The 17,975-nt window shown below is 41.1% G+C and overlaps 1 protein-coding gene across 31 annotated transcripts in view; it reads right to left on the bottom strand.

Annotated features, from left to right (window-relative positions):
• Nucleotides 1-17,975, bottom strand: part of EPB41L3 (erythrocyte membrane protein band 4.1 like 3) — a 144,660-nt gene that overhangs the window by 12,731 nt on the left and 113,954 nt on the right. For 12 of the 31 annotated variants that reach the window (XM_039572355.1, XM_039572304.1, XM_039572396.1 and 9 more), the window contains 8 exons: nucleotides 16,006-16,103; nucleotides 14,499-14,674; nucleotides 12,192-12,412; nucleotides 8,192-8,758; nucleotides 4,101-4,154; nucleotides 2,194-2,229; nucleotides 1,961-2,026; nucleotides 1,294-1,485 (listed from right to left, as the gene is read on the bottom strand). In XM_039572355.1, coding sequence (XP_039428289.1) covers nucleotides 1,294-1,485; nucleotides 1,961-2,026; nucleotides 2,194-2,229; nucleotides 4,101-4,154; nucleotides 8,192-8,758; nucleotides 12,192-12,412; nucleotides 14,499-14,674; nucleotides 16,006-16,103 — 1,410 coding nt within the window. The remainder of the gene's footprint in view (nucleotides 1-1,293; nucleotides 1,486-1,960; nucleotides 2,027-2,193; nucleotides 2,230-4,100; nucleotides 4,155-8,191; nucleotides 8,759-12,191; nucleotides 12,413-14,498; nucleotides 14,675-16,005; nucleotides 16,104-17,975) is intronic. The other 19 variants (XM_039572444.1, XM_039572466.1, XM_039572475.1 and 16 more) reach the window with 10 other exon arrangements.

The following is a 17,975-nucleotide window of genomic DNA, read 5'->3' as shown; positions in this document are numbered from 1 at the left end:
TGATTCCTGAACAAGGCAGTAGGAGCAACACTAAAACTCCTCTGTGCTCCCCTCAAAAGGGAAGCTTTGAGCACTGAGTCTGCTTTTTTAGGTATTTTAATCCAGCTTGAATGCCACACTAACACACATCTGGTGCCCGCATCAGCCATTGGGTATAATGTGGGAGAGGAGGAGGTCAGGGCCCTTTCCTTGGCAATATCCCTTTCCCTATGAGGAGAAGCTGACACTTGCTACCTGCACACCTCCAGGGATTCCCTTCCCCAGAGTTGTGGGTCTGCAACACCAGTCTCTATGGTGAGAAAGCAGAACATTCTTTCAATTTACACTTTCCAGACAATTTTCACTGAGTTCCTTACAACATTACATCAGTGCTGTGGGCAGAGAAACAAATCTCATGACCATTTATTGGTCTTTAATGCTAAAAGCAAGAGGTACCCATAAAGAAAATTCCTGTGAGACAGAAACCATTCATAATAGAACAAAAAAAATTAACTTTCAGGCAGACCACACAAGCTTATTTCTTTTTGCTCCACTGGACTTAAGCCAAGACACTGCACTATGTATTTTATTGCAACACAAATGTTGCCTTGCTACCCCTACATGTCCTTATCTATCTACAAATCAAGTAAACACCAGCTTTTAAATCAGCAAGTTTCTTACAAGCACTTCAAGACTGCAGAGTGAGCAAGATTTTTTCACACATGCACACTGCATGAAAACACAGACACTTAGCAATTGGCATTGGGTCTTCAATGATGGTATCCAGCAGACTGAAGCAACCATCAGTTCCCTTATGGAACTGGCCAAGAAGGTTTAATTATCATCATTATTTCTTCCCTGTCTTCAGAGACTGAGTTCTGCCCTTTAATCTTTATTTTCTTTTCAAGCTTGGCAACACAGCCCCCACCCATCTCACTACACCGCTGCTCCCAACCAGTCACCATTGTTTAAATTTTCTCTCCATCACTTTCATGGTTTCTTTCACGCATGGCTGGACTTCCTCAAGCTCACCGAACCTGTAACAACGCCTGTATTTTGCACCCTCAAAGAGACCCAGTTCTGCCACACGGCTTCCAGTGAATTTCATTCGCTAAATACATATATACTTGTATATGTATATATTAATGCTATCTGCTCTTCCTCCCAACTTTGCTGCTAGAGCCTGAGTCCTGAGAAAAGGGAGTGCCTGCAAACAGGGAATGGCCTCTAACTACGGCCTCTAATCTAGTGAGAGCTGCTATAAGTAAAAATGAAGAGACAAATACATAATGAAGCCTTTCAGCTCACGCTGACCTCTTCAGGCACTAGTGGTTCAATCATAGGAGCATCCTCCTGCCTTGCTGCAAGCCGAACGGGAGATGTGGAAAGCCTCTTCTCCCACTCATTAGACACAGTCGTTTCTGTGGAGGTTTCCAAGAAGGTGCGTTTCAACTCGCTTATATTGGTCTGATGTTTCATCAGATCTTCCTGGGTTTTATCTAGATCCTGGACAGTTTTAAAAGAATAGAGCAGTTTGTGATACATCCTAAGCCAACCAAACTTCAGAGCCAAAACACACAACTTGGTTAGTATAGAGGGAAGTAACAGCTCAGGGAGCCGGGGAGCACAGCACTAACACAACACTCTGTGAAAATGTGGCATTTTGAAAGAGAACAGCATAGCATATCTTGTACGAGTGAGTCTAAGTATACTCTTAAAGAGCTTGTCCATATGGCTCTAATTTGCACCTGATAAAGAGGCTCCAAACAAACATACATATGCGCGTGGAGGCACACACATATACGCACACGCATATATTGATATTTATAGTACGAGTTAGAGGAGTCATCATAATCTGAGAGAAAAAATAATCTATTAGCAGGTGGGAGTACACAGTTCATGCATCATAGTGCAGATCCACAGTTTACCACTAAAACTAACACACATGTACGTACATGCACTGGTATATACCAATACCAACCTCTAACATAAGATTACTATGTTTGACATACACATTTTCACCCTGTATTCGCTTAATCAGACTATTCTGAAAGAAGTGAAAAAGAAAGGGAAAGGTAAGGGACACAGTATTGAAAGGATACAAAATGCTGTTTCTACACATTTCTTCACAGAGAACTGACAGTAACATGCTGGAAGAGGCGAACACCTCCAACATTGATACCTGAGCAACATCTAGACCTTTTGTTTCTGTACCTGTGCCTTTAGATCTCCGTCCTCCTCTTGATCCGACTGCCAGCATGAGAAAGATTGGAAAACAAAACCTTACCCACTTGAATGAATGAAGGCTTTATGAACATTGGTGAGAGGTACACACACTAGGTAGAAGTCCCATTTTCTCTTCATTAAGGGTTTAAGGAGAAGGAGTAGACACACTGGCTTTGCACGGTTTTCCTAACGCAGAACAAACCTCCTCAAATTTGTTTTTTGTTAACAAAGGGGTATTAAACATCTTCCTTTTATAAATATTGCTATGCTCCACATTCATAGATCTCTATTTATGGAGCAGCAGTTGCACCTTCTCACCAAGGTCACGGCTAGTCTAGGACCAAACAGCAACAGAAAATTCTACGGAATTCTGTAATCCCGGAGTTTACACATATGACATAATCTGGGCCACAAGCAAAGCTTTGCATAAACTCACTATGGGTGAACAACCTGCAACAATTTCTACAGAAGGAAGCACATTTTTATTTGCTTAAAATGCTATTTCCCTAACCTTAGTCCCTTTCTGTATTTCTGCAATTTTATTTCATATATCGCCTGTATTATCCTTTCAGGACCTATCAGCTGGAATGGCACACACATCCCATCCACTTCGATGCACATTTTCAAAAGCAATGCCATAAGGACTGCCCTGGCAGCCCTGTTTCCCAGGGTGCGATTTTCAGGTGGCAAATACACCACACATTTGTAAAATCAGGTATCTGTAAGGAAAACTGAGATGTGCTGTATCTTCTCCTCTAAATAAAGAGGGCAGCTAGGGATATTAACATGCATTTTTGAGTAATAAACTGAACATTTGAAATGTCACAATTTTATGATTATATTTTACTTTCTGGAGGGCTCAAGGCCTGAAGCTATGGAGTGGAAGAAGCACTCCAAAGCATTTTGTACTCCTGACTCATCTCAACAGACTTTATGTTGTTGCACCATTTGAATTCTTTTAATGCCCATGCTGCTATTTTATTGTTAATTTTTCATATAGTCCTAATTAGACAAATGACTAATGGGAAAATCTGTTGATTACAACTCAGTTCAAATTTATTCTATTTACAGCCGAGGCTGAACTGTCCTGACGTGTCATACAGAAATTTTTTCCTTGATGATAATTTTAACAGTCTCAAACATTAATGAGATCCTTCTGAAAACCTAGAGTAGTGTTTGTGGTAAGACTCTGTCTTCTAGCAGATGTCAGATGAAATTCAGCTCATGTTTTTGGCTGCAACTATATTAATTATGAAAGCATTATATGCACTTCAGTGAAGTCACATAGGGTTGAATTTGCCTGCACAGTCTATGTATCAGGTTGTGGATATGAGGCTTCTCAGTGCAAGGAAAATATAAACATTTTACATTTCTCCTCTTAAAAGAATACCTGGACTACTGATGGCAACATGTGAAGATGCCGTGTGAAATTACATCAAAGAAAAACCTTAAACATTTAAAATGTGAGAATACCGATATTCAGTAAATTCAAAAACTGCTTTTTATTGTCTTTTCCCCACTCTCCCACTGAGGCTTCAGAGTATAAGAGCAAACAAGCAAGCAAAAAACCCCAGGGCACCATCTGGCCAGCACGACCCTCCTGGTGGGCAGCACTGGCGTGGGTGACACCGCCACTGCCCCACTAACCGCACACCGCAGAGGCCTTGCAGCTTCCAAACCAAACTCAGAAACAAGAGGAACCCCTAGGGAGCACTGGAAACTCAACTCTCCTAGCAAAGCTCTCCCACTTGCAGGCACGCACATGCACACGCGCGCAGGGAGGGATCCTGAACTGCCGTAGCAGACATGCGGTTTAGCCCCGAGGCCCAGGCTCGGGAAGAGACGAGGCAAAACGCTCTCCCCTGCCATAGCTGGGTGCCGGCGACTGTACAAACCTCGGTGGCAGTGGTCTCACCATCAGCCGCAGTATCCGTCTGCTCACTGTCAGTCTATTGGGTTAGACAAGTACCCGGGTCCCGAGAGGAAGGCAGGAATAAAGAATAAACCCAGCTCATCAGTACACGCGGCTCACACGGGGAACTGTTAAAGTCAACATCCCTGTGAACTGCATTAGCATTGCTTTTCAAACAACGCACATGTCAAAGAAGCAAAATAAAAATGCTATATTAGTAAACAGAACAGACTCAGAGGAAGACTCGAGGCGTACTGTACACAGTTATATGGCTTTACTGGAACAAATTTATAAGCCAAACAAAACATTACTGGAAAAGTGTTATTTGAATATCAGATTTTTTTTTAAGAAAGCCAGGTAGCTTAAAAAAAAAAGGGGGGAAAAAAAGTGGCCAATATTTTCTAAACAAACTTCTCCTCCCATAATGATTTTTTACAGAAAATTATTAAACAAATTTTTGTTCTAGCCAATATCAAGTGGTGGTGAAATTTTTTATCCGGAGGGGAAAAAGATAATTAAAAAAACCCAATAACAACAAAAAAAGCTACTTTAACAGTCATCTGACTTTCAGCCCCTCATTTGTACAGAAGTTGTTCTTGTCTCCACATTTATACACCATGAGGCTGTCTGCATTACCAAGGAGTTCAAATGACTGTACCCCCAGCCCATCTACTGTCTGTCTGTGGAGTAATGGTAAGGCTCAGATCCCACTCGGTTCCAATAAAGAGCAGCTGATAATTGTTAATTATAGTAAAAAGAAAGAAAACTGCCATTAAAAGAAGAAAAAAATACTTCTCATTCCATTTAAGAATATGGATGAAAGCAGGAGAAAAACAAAAGTAACTCCCCCACCCCCCAGAACACTTACTAGGTATGGGTGATAGAAATGAAACAAAGCACAGCATTGCACAGACTGATCTATCCCTGCTTTGCTTGACACCATGAAGAACATTTTAGCGGACAACGCAAGTGTCAAGATTAATAGAGAGTGGAGTGGAGTACAGGCTGAGATGAGAGATCAACAGACTACTCTGATATCAGGCAAGCATATGGAAAACTAGTAAGTAAAGTGCACCCTACTGCCCCAGACTGGCACATCCAAGTTGTTTCCATAGCAGTGAAAGCTCTGGTTTTCATTACTGGTTTTCTGTGCTCCTTAGATAAACTAAAGTAACCCAGGCAGGCAATTTAAAGCCAGGACAACACATCTCATCCTCCAATCACATCAGTACGAACATGAACAAAAAACCAATCTACTGGTAGATGGAGTATCAGTCCTAGCTTTGAATTTCCTCCAATCTTCTGTCATTTTCTGACAACTAGAACGTTTTGATTTTTTTTCATTGCTTTGTTTTCTATTCATCCCTTCCTTTGAAGGGTTTGTACTGTTTGTATGACAGGCAGAAGAATAAACAAGCATTTTGCACTACTTGCTAAGGAATGCGAGTTACATGAAATTTTTCAAGCAATGACCACTCATGGGACAGACTAAATTGATTTTTAAATGAAAGTGTAATGTCAAAGCAGTCTTCTAGGCTGGTCCAATGGCTTTCACTAAAGTGCTAGAAAATTGTTTCTTTATTAGCAAAGGATCCCATATTTTTATAACACTATAGGCAATTGTAAAGGTATGGCGATAGAAAAAAAATGTATGCACTGTCACTCCTATTTACAAAAAAAAAGCAACAAAGAGAAATTAATGAATCTAGGCATTTAAAATGAATTAAAAAATTGTGTCAAGGCACTGTAACACAAGTCTGGCACATAGGGTTCATTTAAGAACTTGAAGTCAATAGAAAATTAGCTCCTAAGGTACAAACACAGAAGCCAATGCATTCTAAGGGGTGAGACTCTGTCTTTGACTGCACGGACTGACTCCAGATGCATAGCTCAAGGGAGAACAAGGTCAGCAATGTATGACATTGGTTCAGGTTCCTGGCCGTGGTCTTCTGCATCTCTGTGTGCAGTCTTTTGTAAATTGGGGAGGGGAAAAAAGCGTTCCTATTTCTTTTGCCGTAAGTGGAATGAAATACTAAACAAAGCCTAAAACTTGCTTTATTGCAACATACATATCTGCTAATAAGCCAATCAACAGCCATGGAGTCAAAATCAGCATTACGGAGTTACTTGCAATAAAGATCTGGAGTTATCACAGAGCAGGGAATGGTGAATTAAGGCTGAGCAAGGCAGGTCTCCTGTGGAGTGAAGAGTAAGAAAGGCCAGGCTCAGCTCCAAGACAGGCTGTGGTGCAGCTGAGGTGGGGCTGGCAGGTGGGTGAGGGCTGGAGCAGGACAGAAGGCAGCTTCTTCTGATGTGCTGCGGCTGCACCCCCCCTACCTTGCGATCGTAATTGCTGTGATTTGTTTTGCCAATGTAATGCAGACATGCCCGAGTTTAAAACATATTCACTTTCATGCAATATTCTGAACAAGAAATACCCCGTGGATTAGGCACAAGTCTGTTGTCTGCCAGGAAGCACTGCCAGAGTAATCACCCTCATAAAAAACCGATACTAAAATGCCTATTTTAGATGTTTTTATGCTCAATACTTCCTAACTTCACTAACAAAAAGAAGTGTTCATTTCTAAAAGAGGAACAGACTAATGTATTACATAAACACTGCCTCATTATTTCCTCTGGAGCTGGCACTATATTAATGCTGTTACTGCTATTAGATTAATCCAAGTGTAGAGCTAATGCAAATTGAGACCTAAATGCAGTCTCAAAACGAGGACAAGAAATGAGACAGCAACATTTTGGATGCCTTTTATCAGAAACTGCACATTATTTTTTAGTTGTTAGGCATCACAGAGCCAAAAGCATCTAAAGACAATGTTTTTACAAGACAAATTGATGTGACTTTTGGCTTTCCACAAAAAGGAAATGAAATCCTGCACCAAGTCTTACAAAACCAACAGCAGCAGATGACACAAATGTTTAGATGTTCAAGCTGGTTTATTGAAGAGAACTATGGCAATGGTATCGACAAGTGGCCAAGGTGGCTTTTTACATGGCCAGCTGGTCTACAATTATCTGATTGGGTTTTTTTCTTTACATGCAAAGCAAAACGGTACTTTTGTATGTGAAGTTGAAGAGAAAAATAGAAAATCAAGGAAAACCTGAACTCCTAATTTTATTCTGTCAACAAAGAATAATCAGGCTCCAGCTCCATAAGTAACTGAGATGCCAGTTACTCTGTTACTTAAGCAGATTCCTCTCCTACTTCTGGATATACCATCACATCCACAGTACCCAGAACCATTGCAGACTCCTACTGCAGCTGGTTCATCTGCTCGTGATGACCCTCGTGGCTTGAGGCATCAGTTTTGGCTGTGCTAATCTAACACTGCAAATGTCAAGACAGCCCACATGGCGTGCTCCCGCAACAGCTGCAGAACAGCTGTCCCAACCTGACCCCTCACTGATACACTGGATTTAACCATGGAAAAACATTTTAATCTGCAGCAGAGATGGGATCAAGGCTGAAAATCGAGATCCAGGTTTCGCTGGACCAGAAAGCCTTTTCTGGGGTTCAGCTACAGCTGATAGCCTTTTGCAAAAAGCTGAGTACATCTGGACTTTGAGCATACTGAAGTTGGTGAGGCTGCTCTTTATTGTTGGGTAGCTAGTTATATAAATAAATGTAGATACATATGCATGTATTCCCATGCTTCAGTAATTATGCAGAAAATGATACTTAATACCCACTGTTTAGATAACTATTCTGACCCTAGTAGAAACTGATAGAGAGAACAAAGAGGTCTTATTATTCAGTGCAAGTCACTTTGCACCAGCTGACACAGTTCAAGTCAAGCCACTTCCACACAGTGTTGTGCCTAACCCTGGGCTCCAAGCTATACTCCCGGCATGAGGAAAAAATAAAAAAGAAGAGAAAAAAAAAAAAAACAACCAAAAAACAACAACCCCCAAACCAAAAAAAAAAAAACCTTCTAACAAATCAGCACAGACAGAAATGAGGCTCTGAAAGTAGGACCACTATTGCAGCAATCTAACACTGGTTAGGACTGAAGCACTGAACACGAAAAAGAGTGTGTTCGATGCCGAGGTACACACCTCTTCCTCTGAACTGTCACTCAGGTCATTGGCAAGTGAGGCACTCAAGGAGGCCGCCTTGGGCTCCAGGTAGCAGAGGCACATAGCCAGAGGAAAGGAGAGAGTGAGGGCGTATGGCACTGAGAAAGAGGCAGAGAGCAGAAAGAAAAAAATGAAGAGGAAGCAAGGCACGAGGGAGGGGGAGCGGATGGGGAGGTAGTGCTGCACACTGGCAGGCAGGAGGTTGGTTTCGGAGAGGTTAGGGAGCGACAGGTAGCCATCGTCATCCAGGAGGGAAGGAAATGACTCTGGAAGTTGCAAGGAGAAGGAAAACAGTGTTCCGCCCTTTCCAGCTTTTTGCTTGTAGCCAAAAGCCATGTCTTGCTCGGCGGAGCAAACTCGCCCCTTTCTGTCAGAGTCTGGCTCCGACTCGCTGTGCTTTGGAGCGCTCTCTTTGGGGGCCTCACAGCCTAAGGACTTTGTCCGAGTGCTCTCCTTGCATCTCCTGCGAAGCTTGGCTGAAGATACATGGGGGCCAGGCTGAGAGGATGGTGAGGAGTGGTGGGAGTCAGTGCCAAGCAAAGATGGCTGGTGACAGAGAAAGAGCAGCAAACAAGGCGCAAAAGCAAAAGGACAAAAAGAAAACTGTAATTAGTTAATTTTCTTCCGTGATGATAAATAATATATATTATATATATCAAATTATAAACAGTATTTTAACACCACAGCTTTCCACTGAATTAAACAGTGCATGTTCCCATGCCGCACACCATAGGTATCAGTGAATCACACTTCCAGCTTACAAAAGGCAACTTTTTGATTCAGCATTTGTCTAGTCCTCTGCAGCACAGATTTACATAAAAGCCTCCATGGCCACATGGGGAGTTTCAGGTTCTGCCAATTTCCACTTACTGCAAGACTGGCTTCCGAGCATAAAGAGTTTTCAAACATGAAGTACATGGAGAGCAAAAAAGAAAGAAGGAAACGTATTTCTAATACCAGCACTACTTGTGACAGCATTCTTGCAGTCAGGAGGAGACCCAGTGGGGACCAGATGCTTCACATTTATGCCTTGGACAATCCAAGCAGCAATAATTACAACTCTAAGGACTTTAAATTCCTCCATTGCAGTATTTAAACAAAATCTAGGTCCTAAACCAAACTAAAACACATTCTAGTTTGGTGGGGGAACCATAAATCCATTCATCAGCTGCTACTGATGGAAAAAAACAGCTTGACAGCTACCCCAGCAGCCAGTTCCTCAGCATGGCTCCCACCACAGGCCTCTGCTGGGCATCCCCACAGCCTTGCCCTCACCTCTGCCTGCCGTGAGCCCAAGCAGGCAGTGCTGGGGGCTCACCCCTCCCACCCATGCACCCTGCCAGCCCCTCCACGCTCCCACCTCTTCGGCCGTACACTGAAAGAAGGGAGCTGAGTCTTGTGGCTCAGCAGGCCCCATTATCTCTCACTGGGGATCTGAAGGGGGCTGGCCAGAGAGAGGTCCATGCCCCACAAAGCAACATCTCCTCATAATGAAAATGTGACCCTTTACCCATAGTGAAGAGGAAAAAATGCCCCCGATGCTTTTGCTACAAGTTTTACCACAATGCCAGGAATACTGGCTACCAACAAGCAGGATTTGCTTTGATATGCCACTTGTACAGTATTCAACTGGCCTTTCAGGTCATTTGAGGACAAAAAATTGGTAGGAGGAGGGAGGTGATTCAGCAGAATCATTCACATTTCACACGCTCCCTGCAAGCAGCCACCACTGCTCTTTAGAAGGACAAAACCCACTGTCATCACCAAAATGCATATCTGCCACATTGCTGATGCATCAGAGATGTTTTGGCCAAAGTCCACCAGGCACAGTTAGCTGAAGTGGCCCACTGGATCCATGACCAAACCCTAAGTGCCTGAGCTGCTCCACCCATAGTGCATCTCCCCAAGGAACTATAATAGCCATTTCACTTTCACTCCAGGCTCCCAAAAGCAAAATGACTTTAAAGCCAAAACAGCATTTGCCTCCAGTTCAAGCTGGTGTTGAACTGGAGGCAAAAAGCAGATCCAAGTTTCAGACACACGTTGCTACTAAGCCCGAACTTTACCAGGTATATTAATGGTAGGAATGGGGCGTAAGCCAAGTAATTACATTTCCTTCCTCTTAATATTTCCTTTTCTCTCTTCTCTAACAATGTATCAGTTCAAGGAATCTGTATTCCCAAACTGAGCAATCAAAACCAAGCCTAGCTCAAACTGCTTACAAACGTCTTTATGGGTTTAATGCAGTAAGCTCAAGTCAAAATTTAATGCTGATGGACTCACAGGTTTTTATGTGAGCTAAATACACACAACTTCTCTTTATATTGTAAAGAGAAAAAGTCCAAAGTAAATGTGTTCTTTTCTAATACAGACTATTCACTTACTGACATATTTACAGTGTTAATATTTAGAATAACTTCTGGTACTTAAATACACATAGATAAAAAAAAGGCAAAATGTCTTAATGGAAAAGCTGAAAACATACCTAAAACATTTATATGCCCTTAAAAAGGGATTTGATTTCAAGTTTGTGTTGCATTTCTTGAGAGCCTATTCTCTTTATGATGAAAGACAAATCTGTTAGCAGGTCCATGTGGAAGCAGGACTGAGATATGTACAGGATTACAGAACTGAAGCTCTACTTATGACTGGTTAAAACAGAACTCATCTCTTGAGTGGGCGTAAAAATCAATCTTTTGTGCATTTTTGAGTTCCATCAAAACAGTGTCCTAAAATATCTTTGAGTATTTTTAGCCATATATAAGGAATAGATAGATGATCCTCAAAATGCAACTGATCCCTCCATTGACTTAAATTAACAAACACTTGGAACAGAACTAGATTCTATTGGGTGTTTTCTACATATTTGATTTTCATCAGTCTTTCTCCATGCAGAAACTAATGGAGTTTCAAGAAGACCCCAGTTAAATTTTGTTAAATGCTACAATTACAGCACACACTTTCAAAAGAAAACCTTTGGTAACTAAATTTGCTTCTGGTTTTCAGCACCTTAACTGCAACTCTTTTCGAGGACTTGATCCTTTTGCTATGTAGCTCATCGTGGCCTTGTGTGATAAAGCTAGAAGTTCAGGTTCTAACATTAGCATACTTGACAGTTCTGAGGGTGTAAAGGTTTTCCTTCTAAAAGATGAGGGTAAACCTTACTTGTTTAGCGAGTGCATTCCACAGTACACTTTTTGAATGTTATTCTGTCATATTTCTCTTCATTGTCAATCTCTATTCACTATTTTCTCCATCCCCCTGTTTGGTTTACCCTGTATTAATATCTCAGTAGATATTATGCACAACCATGTGTGTGTGGCAGTGGTGGGATTGAAGATGACAAGGGATGACTCAAATTTAATAACTGAGAAGAGAGCCATCAATAAAAACTGCTTTCTTCAACACAAACTTCACACAAGTGAAGTAAATGCTTTTGTAAGTCAGAAAAAAAATTGTTTATAACAGCAGATTAATATCCAGAAGTTAATAGAGAAAAAATGCCCACTGAAATTCATGCAAGGAACTGGTGTTATGAGAAGTATAAGAGGAAAATACAGTAGTTTAAAGCACAGAGCTACATCCAAGAATACAGAACGATTTTGTTGCCTTGTGAAAATAAAAAACCAGGATGGCCATTCTAAAGTCAAAACATGACCGAAAACCAGAAGAACAAACACGCACCGCCAGGCTACTTCTGGGCATTTCCTAAAGAGCTGTTGAATGCTGTGTGAAAAACACCATTCTGACTCTTAAACATATTTCAAAAAACAGTCCAAGGCAGGAACTAACTTTTACAACATCATACAAAAACTGAAAGGACTACAAAAACACTGATTCAAGACACATATATATACATACTATATTTCTTTCACAGAACTAGTTTTATTTCCTCTTTCCCCTCCCTCCCTAAAAATTCTGTGTTTCTCCAAGCACTCTCCAGGCATCTCTGTTTCATACAAAAACCTGAAAATTCTACCTTGGTGTCATGGCGTATTGCTGAAATCGGGGTGACTTCCTCTGCTCTCTTCTTTTTGCCCTCTTCATCATCTTTCTCCTCTTCTGTCTTTTTCTCTGGAGTCACAGTGGTTATCAAGTTGGTCTGAGAGATGCCCTTTGTTGTGGCGTACTGGCCAGTACCAACCTCTGCAGCAGACACAGAATCCTTCATGTACATTTCATGGTTTTCATTCACTGATGCTAAAAGCAAATATTTAAAGAGGGAAAATCTGAAAGAGCTTTTGCTGAGAAGCTGCATAAAATTAAAAAAGCTGGTTTAGAAAAACATTTGAGATAATGCTGAAAACACAACTATGTCATGTTTCAGGAAACCAGAAGCATGTGCATACATTAAATAAACTGTTTACTTGAAATGAAGCTCATAGCTTTTATATGCATACACATACATTCTGGATGTGTATACACACATTACTGTAGCTAATGTGTGCATTACACAGTTGTTAAATGCTAGCAAGCCATTAAAATTACTACTGTAGTAAAACACCAGGCAAAAAAAAGCAACGCGTTGCCACAGTTATCAGGCAGGAAACATAAGGAGAACCAGCTATGACATCAGCCATGGGGGTGGAAGAGATGTTTTTTTTAAAATCTGTCAGAATATAAAAATGCAGATCAAATGCAGATTTAGTAATGTGCTGCATTACAGAAAATGACAATATTGATATAACACAGGCATAATACCTGAGAAAAAAGAAATGTAATCCTTGTATTATTGAGTACTAAAGTCTGCCAGTTAGGTGAGTTCATTATGATAAAAAATTCTGCAAAGTGATGACGTTCAGTTCAGTGGACCCAACCAGAATATTTTAGGATGCAAGTGCTCAATAATTTACCAAATTTAAATATATAAAAATTATTTTGAAAGAAATAGTACCTTTACAGATAGAATGTAATCAAAACTTTAACATATGCCCAGATCCTACTCTTGACTATTGGGTAACTAATTTCTAAACCAATAGGATTATTCAAATTTATAAACTCACTCGCATCTGTAACAAATGACAGAGCCTGGGTCACAATGTAAGCACAATGCAGAATGTTACAGACACATCTGCATTATAGTAACACTAGTGAAGAGATCATAAGCATTGCCTAAAAAAACCTCTTTCCCCCATTTACACTTAGGCAAATTAACATCATAAAAACCTTGCTGGGTCTAACAAATGCTGGGTAAAGTGTTTCAGGTATCTCGTCTCTTGGGACTAAGTTTAGGAAGCAGGAGAAAGCAAAGGGAGTGGAGGGAGACATCTTGTTTAGATGTTACAAAAAAATAATGCAGAAGGATAATTTCTGCTTTGAAACACATGCACAGCAATCAGGTCACCAGTTGCTTGGTAACGAGCAAGAAGCACATCAGAATTAGAAGATTCCAAAATAATTAATGACAAGCAGCACCTTTAGAGGGAGAGAAAAAGGCTTGTCACTTGTACTTTTAAATCAAAGCTTCTCCCTGTCCCCACCACCAACTATACTCATTGCAATTTGTGATATTCTGCAAGAGAATTCACCTTTTTGTTTAATCTCTAATGAACCTGAGTTTAGTTTCAGTCTTTTTTTTTTCTACAAAAATAAACTACAAAACTATAACCTCTTTTTACTCAACAGCTGACATCAGTAATAGCTGATGGAAGTAGCTGATACTCTGAATTACACACTGATTTAACCAAAGCCAGCAGCAGAACCATGACCTCCATGAACCAAGGATAAAGAGAGTAAGGATGTACTATTAACCTATGTATGTTACTCTCCATTTCATACCTTCAAAAGTAACATATGAAAAAGTCTCTTAGTTCTCATCAGACCAGGATGTGAGGTAATTGGTATCAAGTGCTATTACTCAAGGGAAATAAGTAATTTCTGGATCGTAATAAACTCAAGTGAAAAACCTACACAGGAGAAAAAACCCAGATTCAACCAAAACCCAAACAGTCACTCATGCAAACCCCGAAAAAGTGTTGAAACCTGAATTCCTTGGCAGGCAGGTCCATCCCATCCTTCCCCAAAGCAGGAAAGCAGATACAGGGCCAAGACAGAGGCTCTGTGAAGAGTGGTCTCCAAAGGACATCCTCCAGGCAAACACTTTGTAAGGACCACATCAGTACATTTAGCATGGAATTTCTCTACATCCTCCTCTACCCCTGCAGTGAACGTGCAGGTACTCACAGCCTCCACTCAGTTGAATCTCAAGGAGATGAGATGATGAGGTTTATACCTAATCTAAAGCAGTGATGGTAACTTTGGACAAAGTCAATTGAGAGGACCTTACCCCCATCTAGGCTGCGAGACATGGTGTAACGTTTACTGGAAGAGCGCTCAAAGTAAGGTGCAGGACGGTCTATGAGGGCACTGGCTCTTCTCGTCTGGGCCTGCGTCCGGCCACTGTAGCGAAACTTGGAGCCCAGTGTGAGGAACTTCTTTGGAGGTGCTTCTGGCAGCAGGAGCCTAAAACACACCAAGCAGTGCACCTGTTATTCCCCCTCCTCCAAAATCAGTCTACTGTTTCTGCAGAGGAGAGAAGACGACTGCTGGGTATCACTGTCCATGGTCACCTGTGCCTCACCGGTCTGTGGCTAAAAGGGAGTCAAAGGATGCCCCTCATACAGCATGACAAAACCACTTAGCTAAAGCATTTGTAGATGTGAGTTCTTCCAAACGGGCAAGAATCACTCAGCTCCCTCATGCTTGAAAATCATATTTACTATTTTCTGATCACCAAAACTAAAAATAAGTGTTCCCTGTATCAGAGGCCCCAACTGGGCTGAAATGCAGATGTATCTCTTCAAATTTAACATGGTGATGTTATGCTGAAGACAGGGCCAGAACTGATTGCCAGTGAATGCCAGGCAGCATTCATTCACAGGGGTGTAGACATTTTTCAGGTTAGAGCTCTCCCACCCTCTGCGTTTTGGACACGGTAGCTGGCTGAAAAAGCCATTCTCCTGCTATGGAGTCTATGTCTCAGACATTGATTTGTCATTAAAAATCAGAAAATACCCCAAAAATGCACACTCTGTTTCTCTTTAGATCTTTTGCTGGGAAGACTGCACTTCATATGAATGTGCAGACAGCCTGAACCAAGAGTTAAGAAAGGAGAGAAATTCTTCAGTACTCCCAAACATACCCCAAAGGGAGTTTTTAAGCACTGGACACCCTTAAAAACTGTTGAAAATCTCACCCTTTTGGGTTTCCCTTGTCACATATCTTTTTAATTACTATCTTAGCACAAACTAATTACAGCATTTATTTCACTATCCCAAAGTTTTCTCAATTCTTCTTAGAAGTCAAAAAAAAAAAAAAGCTGCAAAACTCCCTAGTAATCCAAAAATTACAGCTATGGGTTGGGTATTCTGGGCGAGCAAAAAATACACCACCTACTACTGTCTGTACTTTCATACATAATTAAATAAAATATCCTTTTTTTTAAAACTCTTTTTCACATCCCCCGGCAATCTTCCATATAAGTTGTTCTCCCTATGCAAGCTTATATGCAGTAGGTGCAGCAGAGTCTTTCATCTCTTTAATTATAGCAGCTGATAATATCATGGCACAGATAAAGCAAAATGATTAATTAGGACCATATGCTGATTTTAAGCAGTATCTATATGAAATAGTATGAATAATTTGGGTGCAACGTCTCAAATTTTGAAGAAGCAATATCTTATCTGCTCAGAGGTACCTCATGATCAAAAAGACAATTTGATTTGAAGGGTTTTGTCTCTGCTGACAGAATTGATCTTTTTACATCACACCTTTAGGAAAAGAAATCCACATACCTGAAAAATGTATGGTGTTCAACACACACCTTCCATAAGCGCTTTGCAGCACGATGATTTGGCAACTTAAACCCAATAGTGCTTTCAAACTGCTCAAACTAGGTAGGAAAAAAGAATAAGTATATTTTTGATGCTGTGCATCTATTTTTAGACAGTGTACACAGGTTCATCTTCATTTCCTCCATCATCTCATTGCAAGGGTGCACGTATATGCTCATGTATATAACCACATATATACATATTCAACAGAAAGCATTCTGGGAAGGAGGCTGTGAGTGATAATCTACAGCAACCTTTGAGGATCATTTCTGGGGGGAAACACTGTTTACGAGCAAGAGATTTCTTACGGTGACAGTGATGTCTTATACCCTACAGTAACAAAGAGACCAGTTAAGACTTGGGAGACTTCTGAGAAAACATCATTCAAGTGTTTTAACTCTGTTGAATAAATTTCACCAGTTTAAACTACAGTGGGAAGCCTGGTAATAGCTGGAGGTGAACAATAGTCCTCAGGGACTGATTTGGTCTCACACAGCCTTAGATTAAGGAGATTTACAGTGAAAGTGCTACTGTTAGTAAATCACAGTGGTTAGAGCTAATTCATCTGAGGAGGATGAGGCAAGACAGGTAATTGAAAAGAGTTGTCTGGAGATACAAAGAGACCTTTTTAGATTGTGCTGCAAATTTACCCATTTCTGATGCAGAAGCTGTGCCAGCTGTATCTGCTGTAACATGTTGATGGCTACATGCAGATAGCTGAGTAGATAAAATAGAGTTGCTGTAATGGGGGCAAGGTAGGCAGAAGGGCACTTGTAAGGAAGTCTGGATCCCTATGGAAGCTGGCAGGGAAATAAGGCAGGAAACAACAAAACAATAAAGATGACATGTGGGATAGTGAATCACATTATCATCAAACGTAATTTGGACAGAGGCTGCATTGATTATTTTACACACAGAACTATGGCCTGGTCACAGGATGCTGTGTGCCAAGACCAGCAGAGCTCAACAGGGTAGCAGTGGTGGAGGGCTTCAGTGCAGGCATTGGGAATGCCAGTGACTATTTGTTTGGGTTTTTAAAATCAAACTCAAGACTGGAAATTTGGTTACTAAAACTGTGTCTGCTGAGAGGCAGGACATGTAGGTTTGTGGACTTTAGTTTAGGACTCTAAAAAAGGCTCAGGCTCGGTGGTGGGGGACCCCAGTGTTTCCCAGGTCATTTATGAAGTCAGTCCCAGAGACACTGGCTGCATCAGGGGACAAATGCCAGTCCTCATCTAAGTGATTTCTGTCCTGCTACACACTCTAAATGGATATGGGGTTCTCATCTATCACAGACCAATTATTGTACCATCATTTAAAATGGAAATCCTCCTTTGTCTGTGATGATCCTGAATTCCTCCTGAGGTTTTTCTTAAGAGTTATCACCTAATAGGCCAGGTTGGATGGAGCTTTTAACAACCTGGTCTAGTGGATGGTGTCCCTGCCCATGGCAGAGGGGTTGGAACTAGATGATCATTAAGGTCCCTTCCAACCCAAACCATGCCATGATATCCATGATTTCTGCGTGAGCGCATGCTCAGCCCATGAGGTCGGTATTTGCTTCACATCCGGCTGAGCCACGAGAGGGCACTCACTGTACGAGGTTTCATATCCCCCTTCTCCAGAGCCAGAACAGGAGCTCCTGTGGGCTTGGGAGGGCTAATGTGTGAAGCTACCCAAAATGCTGTAAATATACTGGTCTGGTATGTTTATAAAGTTTGGTATGGCCGGTCTACATCTCTCAGTGGGTGAGCTAAATGCCAATTTAATATGCAACATGAGGGAGGATAACAAGCTCTCCAAGAATAAGCAATACTGTTCTTAAATGCCCAAAATATTCATAACATGGATGAGCTTTTTATGTGCAGATGGCCATACTTATTCCTTATAGTAGTTCATGGATATAAACAGAAAAATACCAAAGAAGTTTT

This window comes from Corvus cornix, chromosome 2, assembly GCF_000738735.6.
Source record: "Corvus cornix cornix isolate S_Up_H32 chromosome 2, ASM73873v5, whole genome shotgun sequence".
NCBI lineage: Eukaryota > Metazoa > Chordata > Aves > Passeriformes > Corvidae > Corvus > Corvus cornix.
This window is presented reverse-complemented; position numbering and strand designations above follow the sequence as displayed.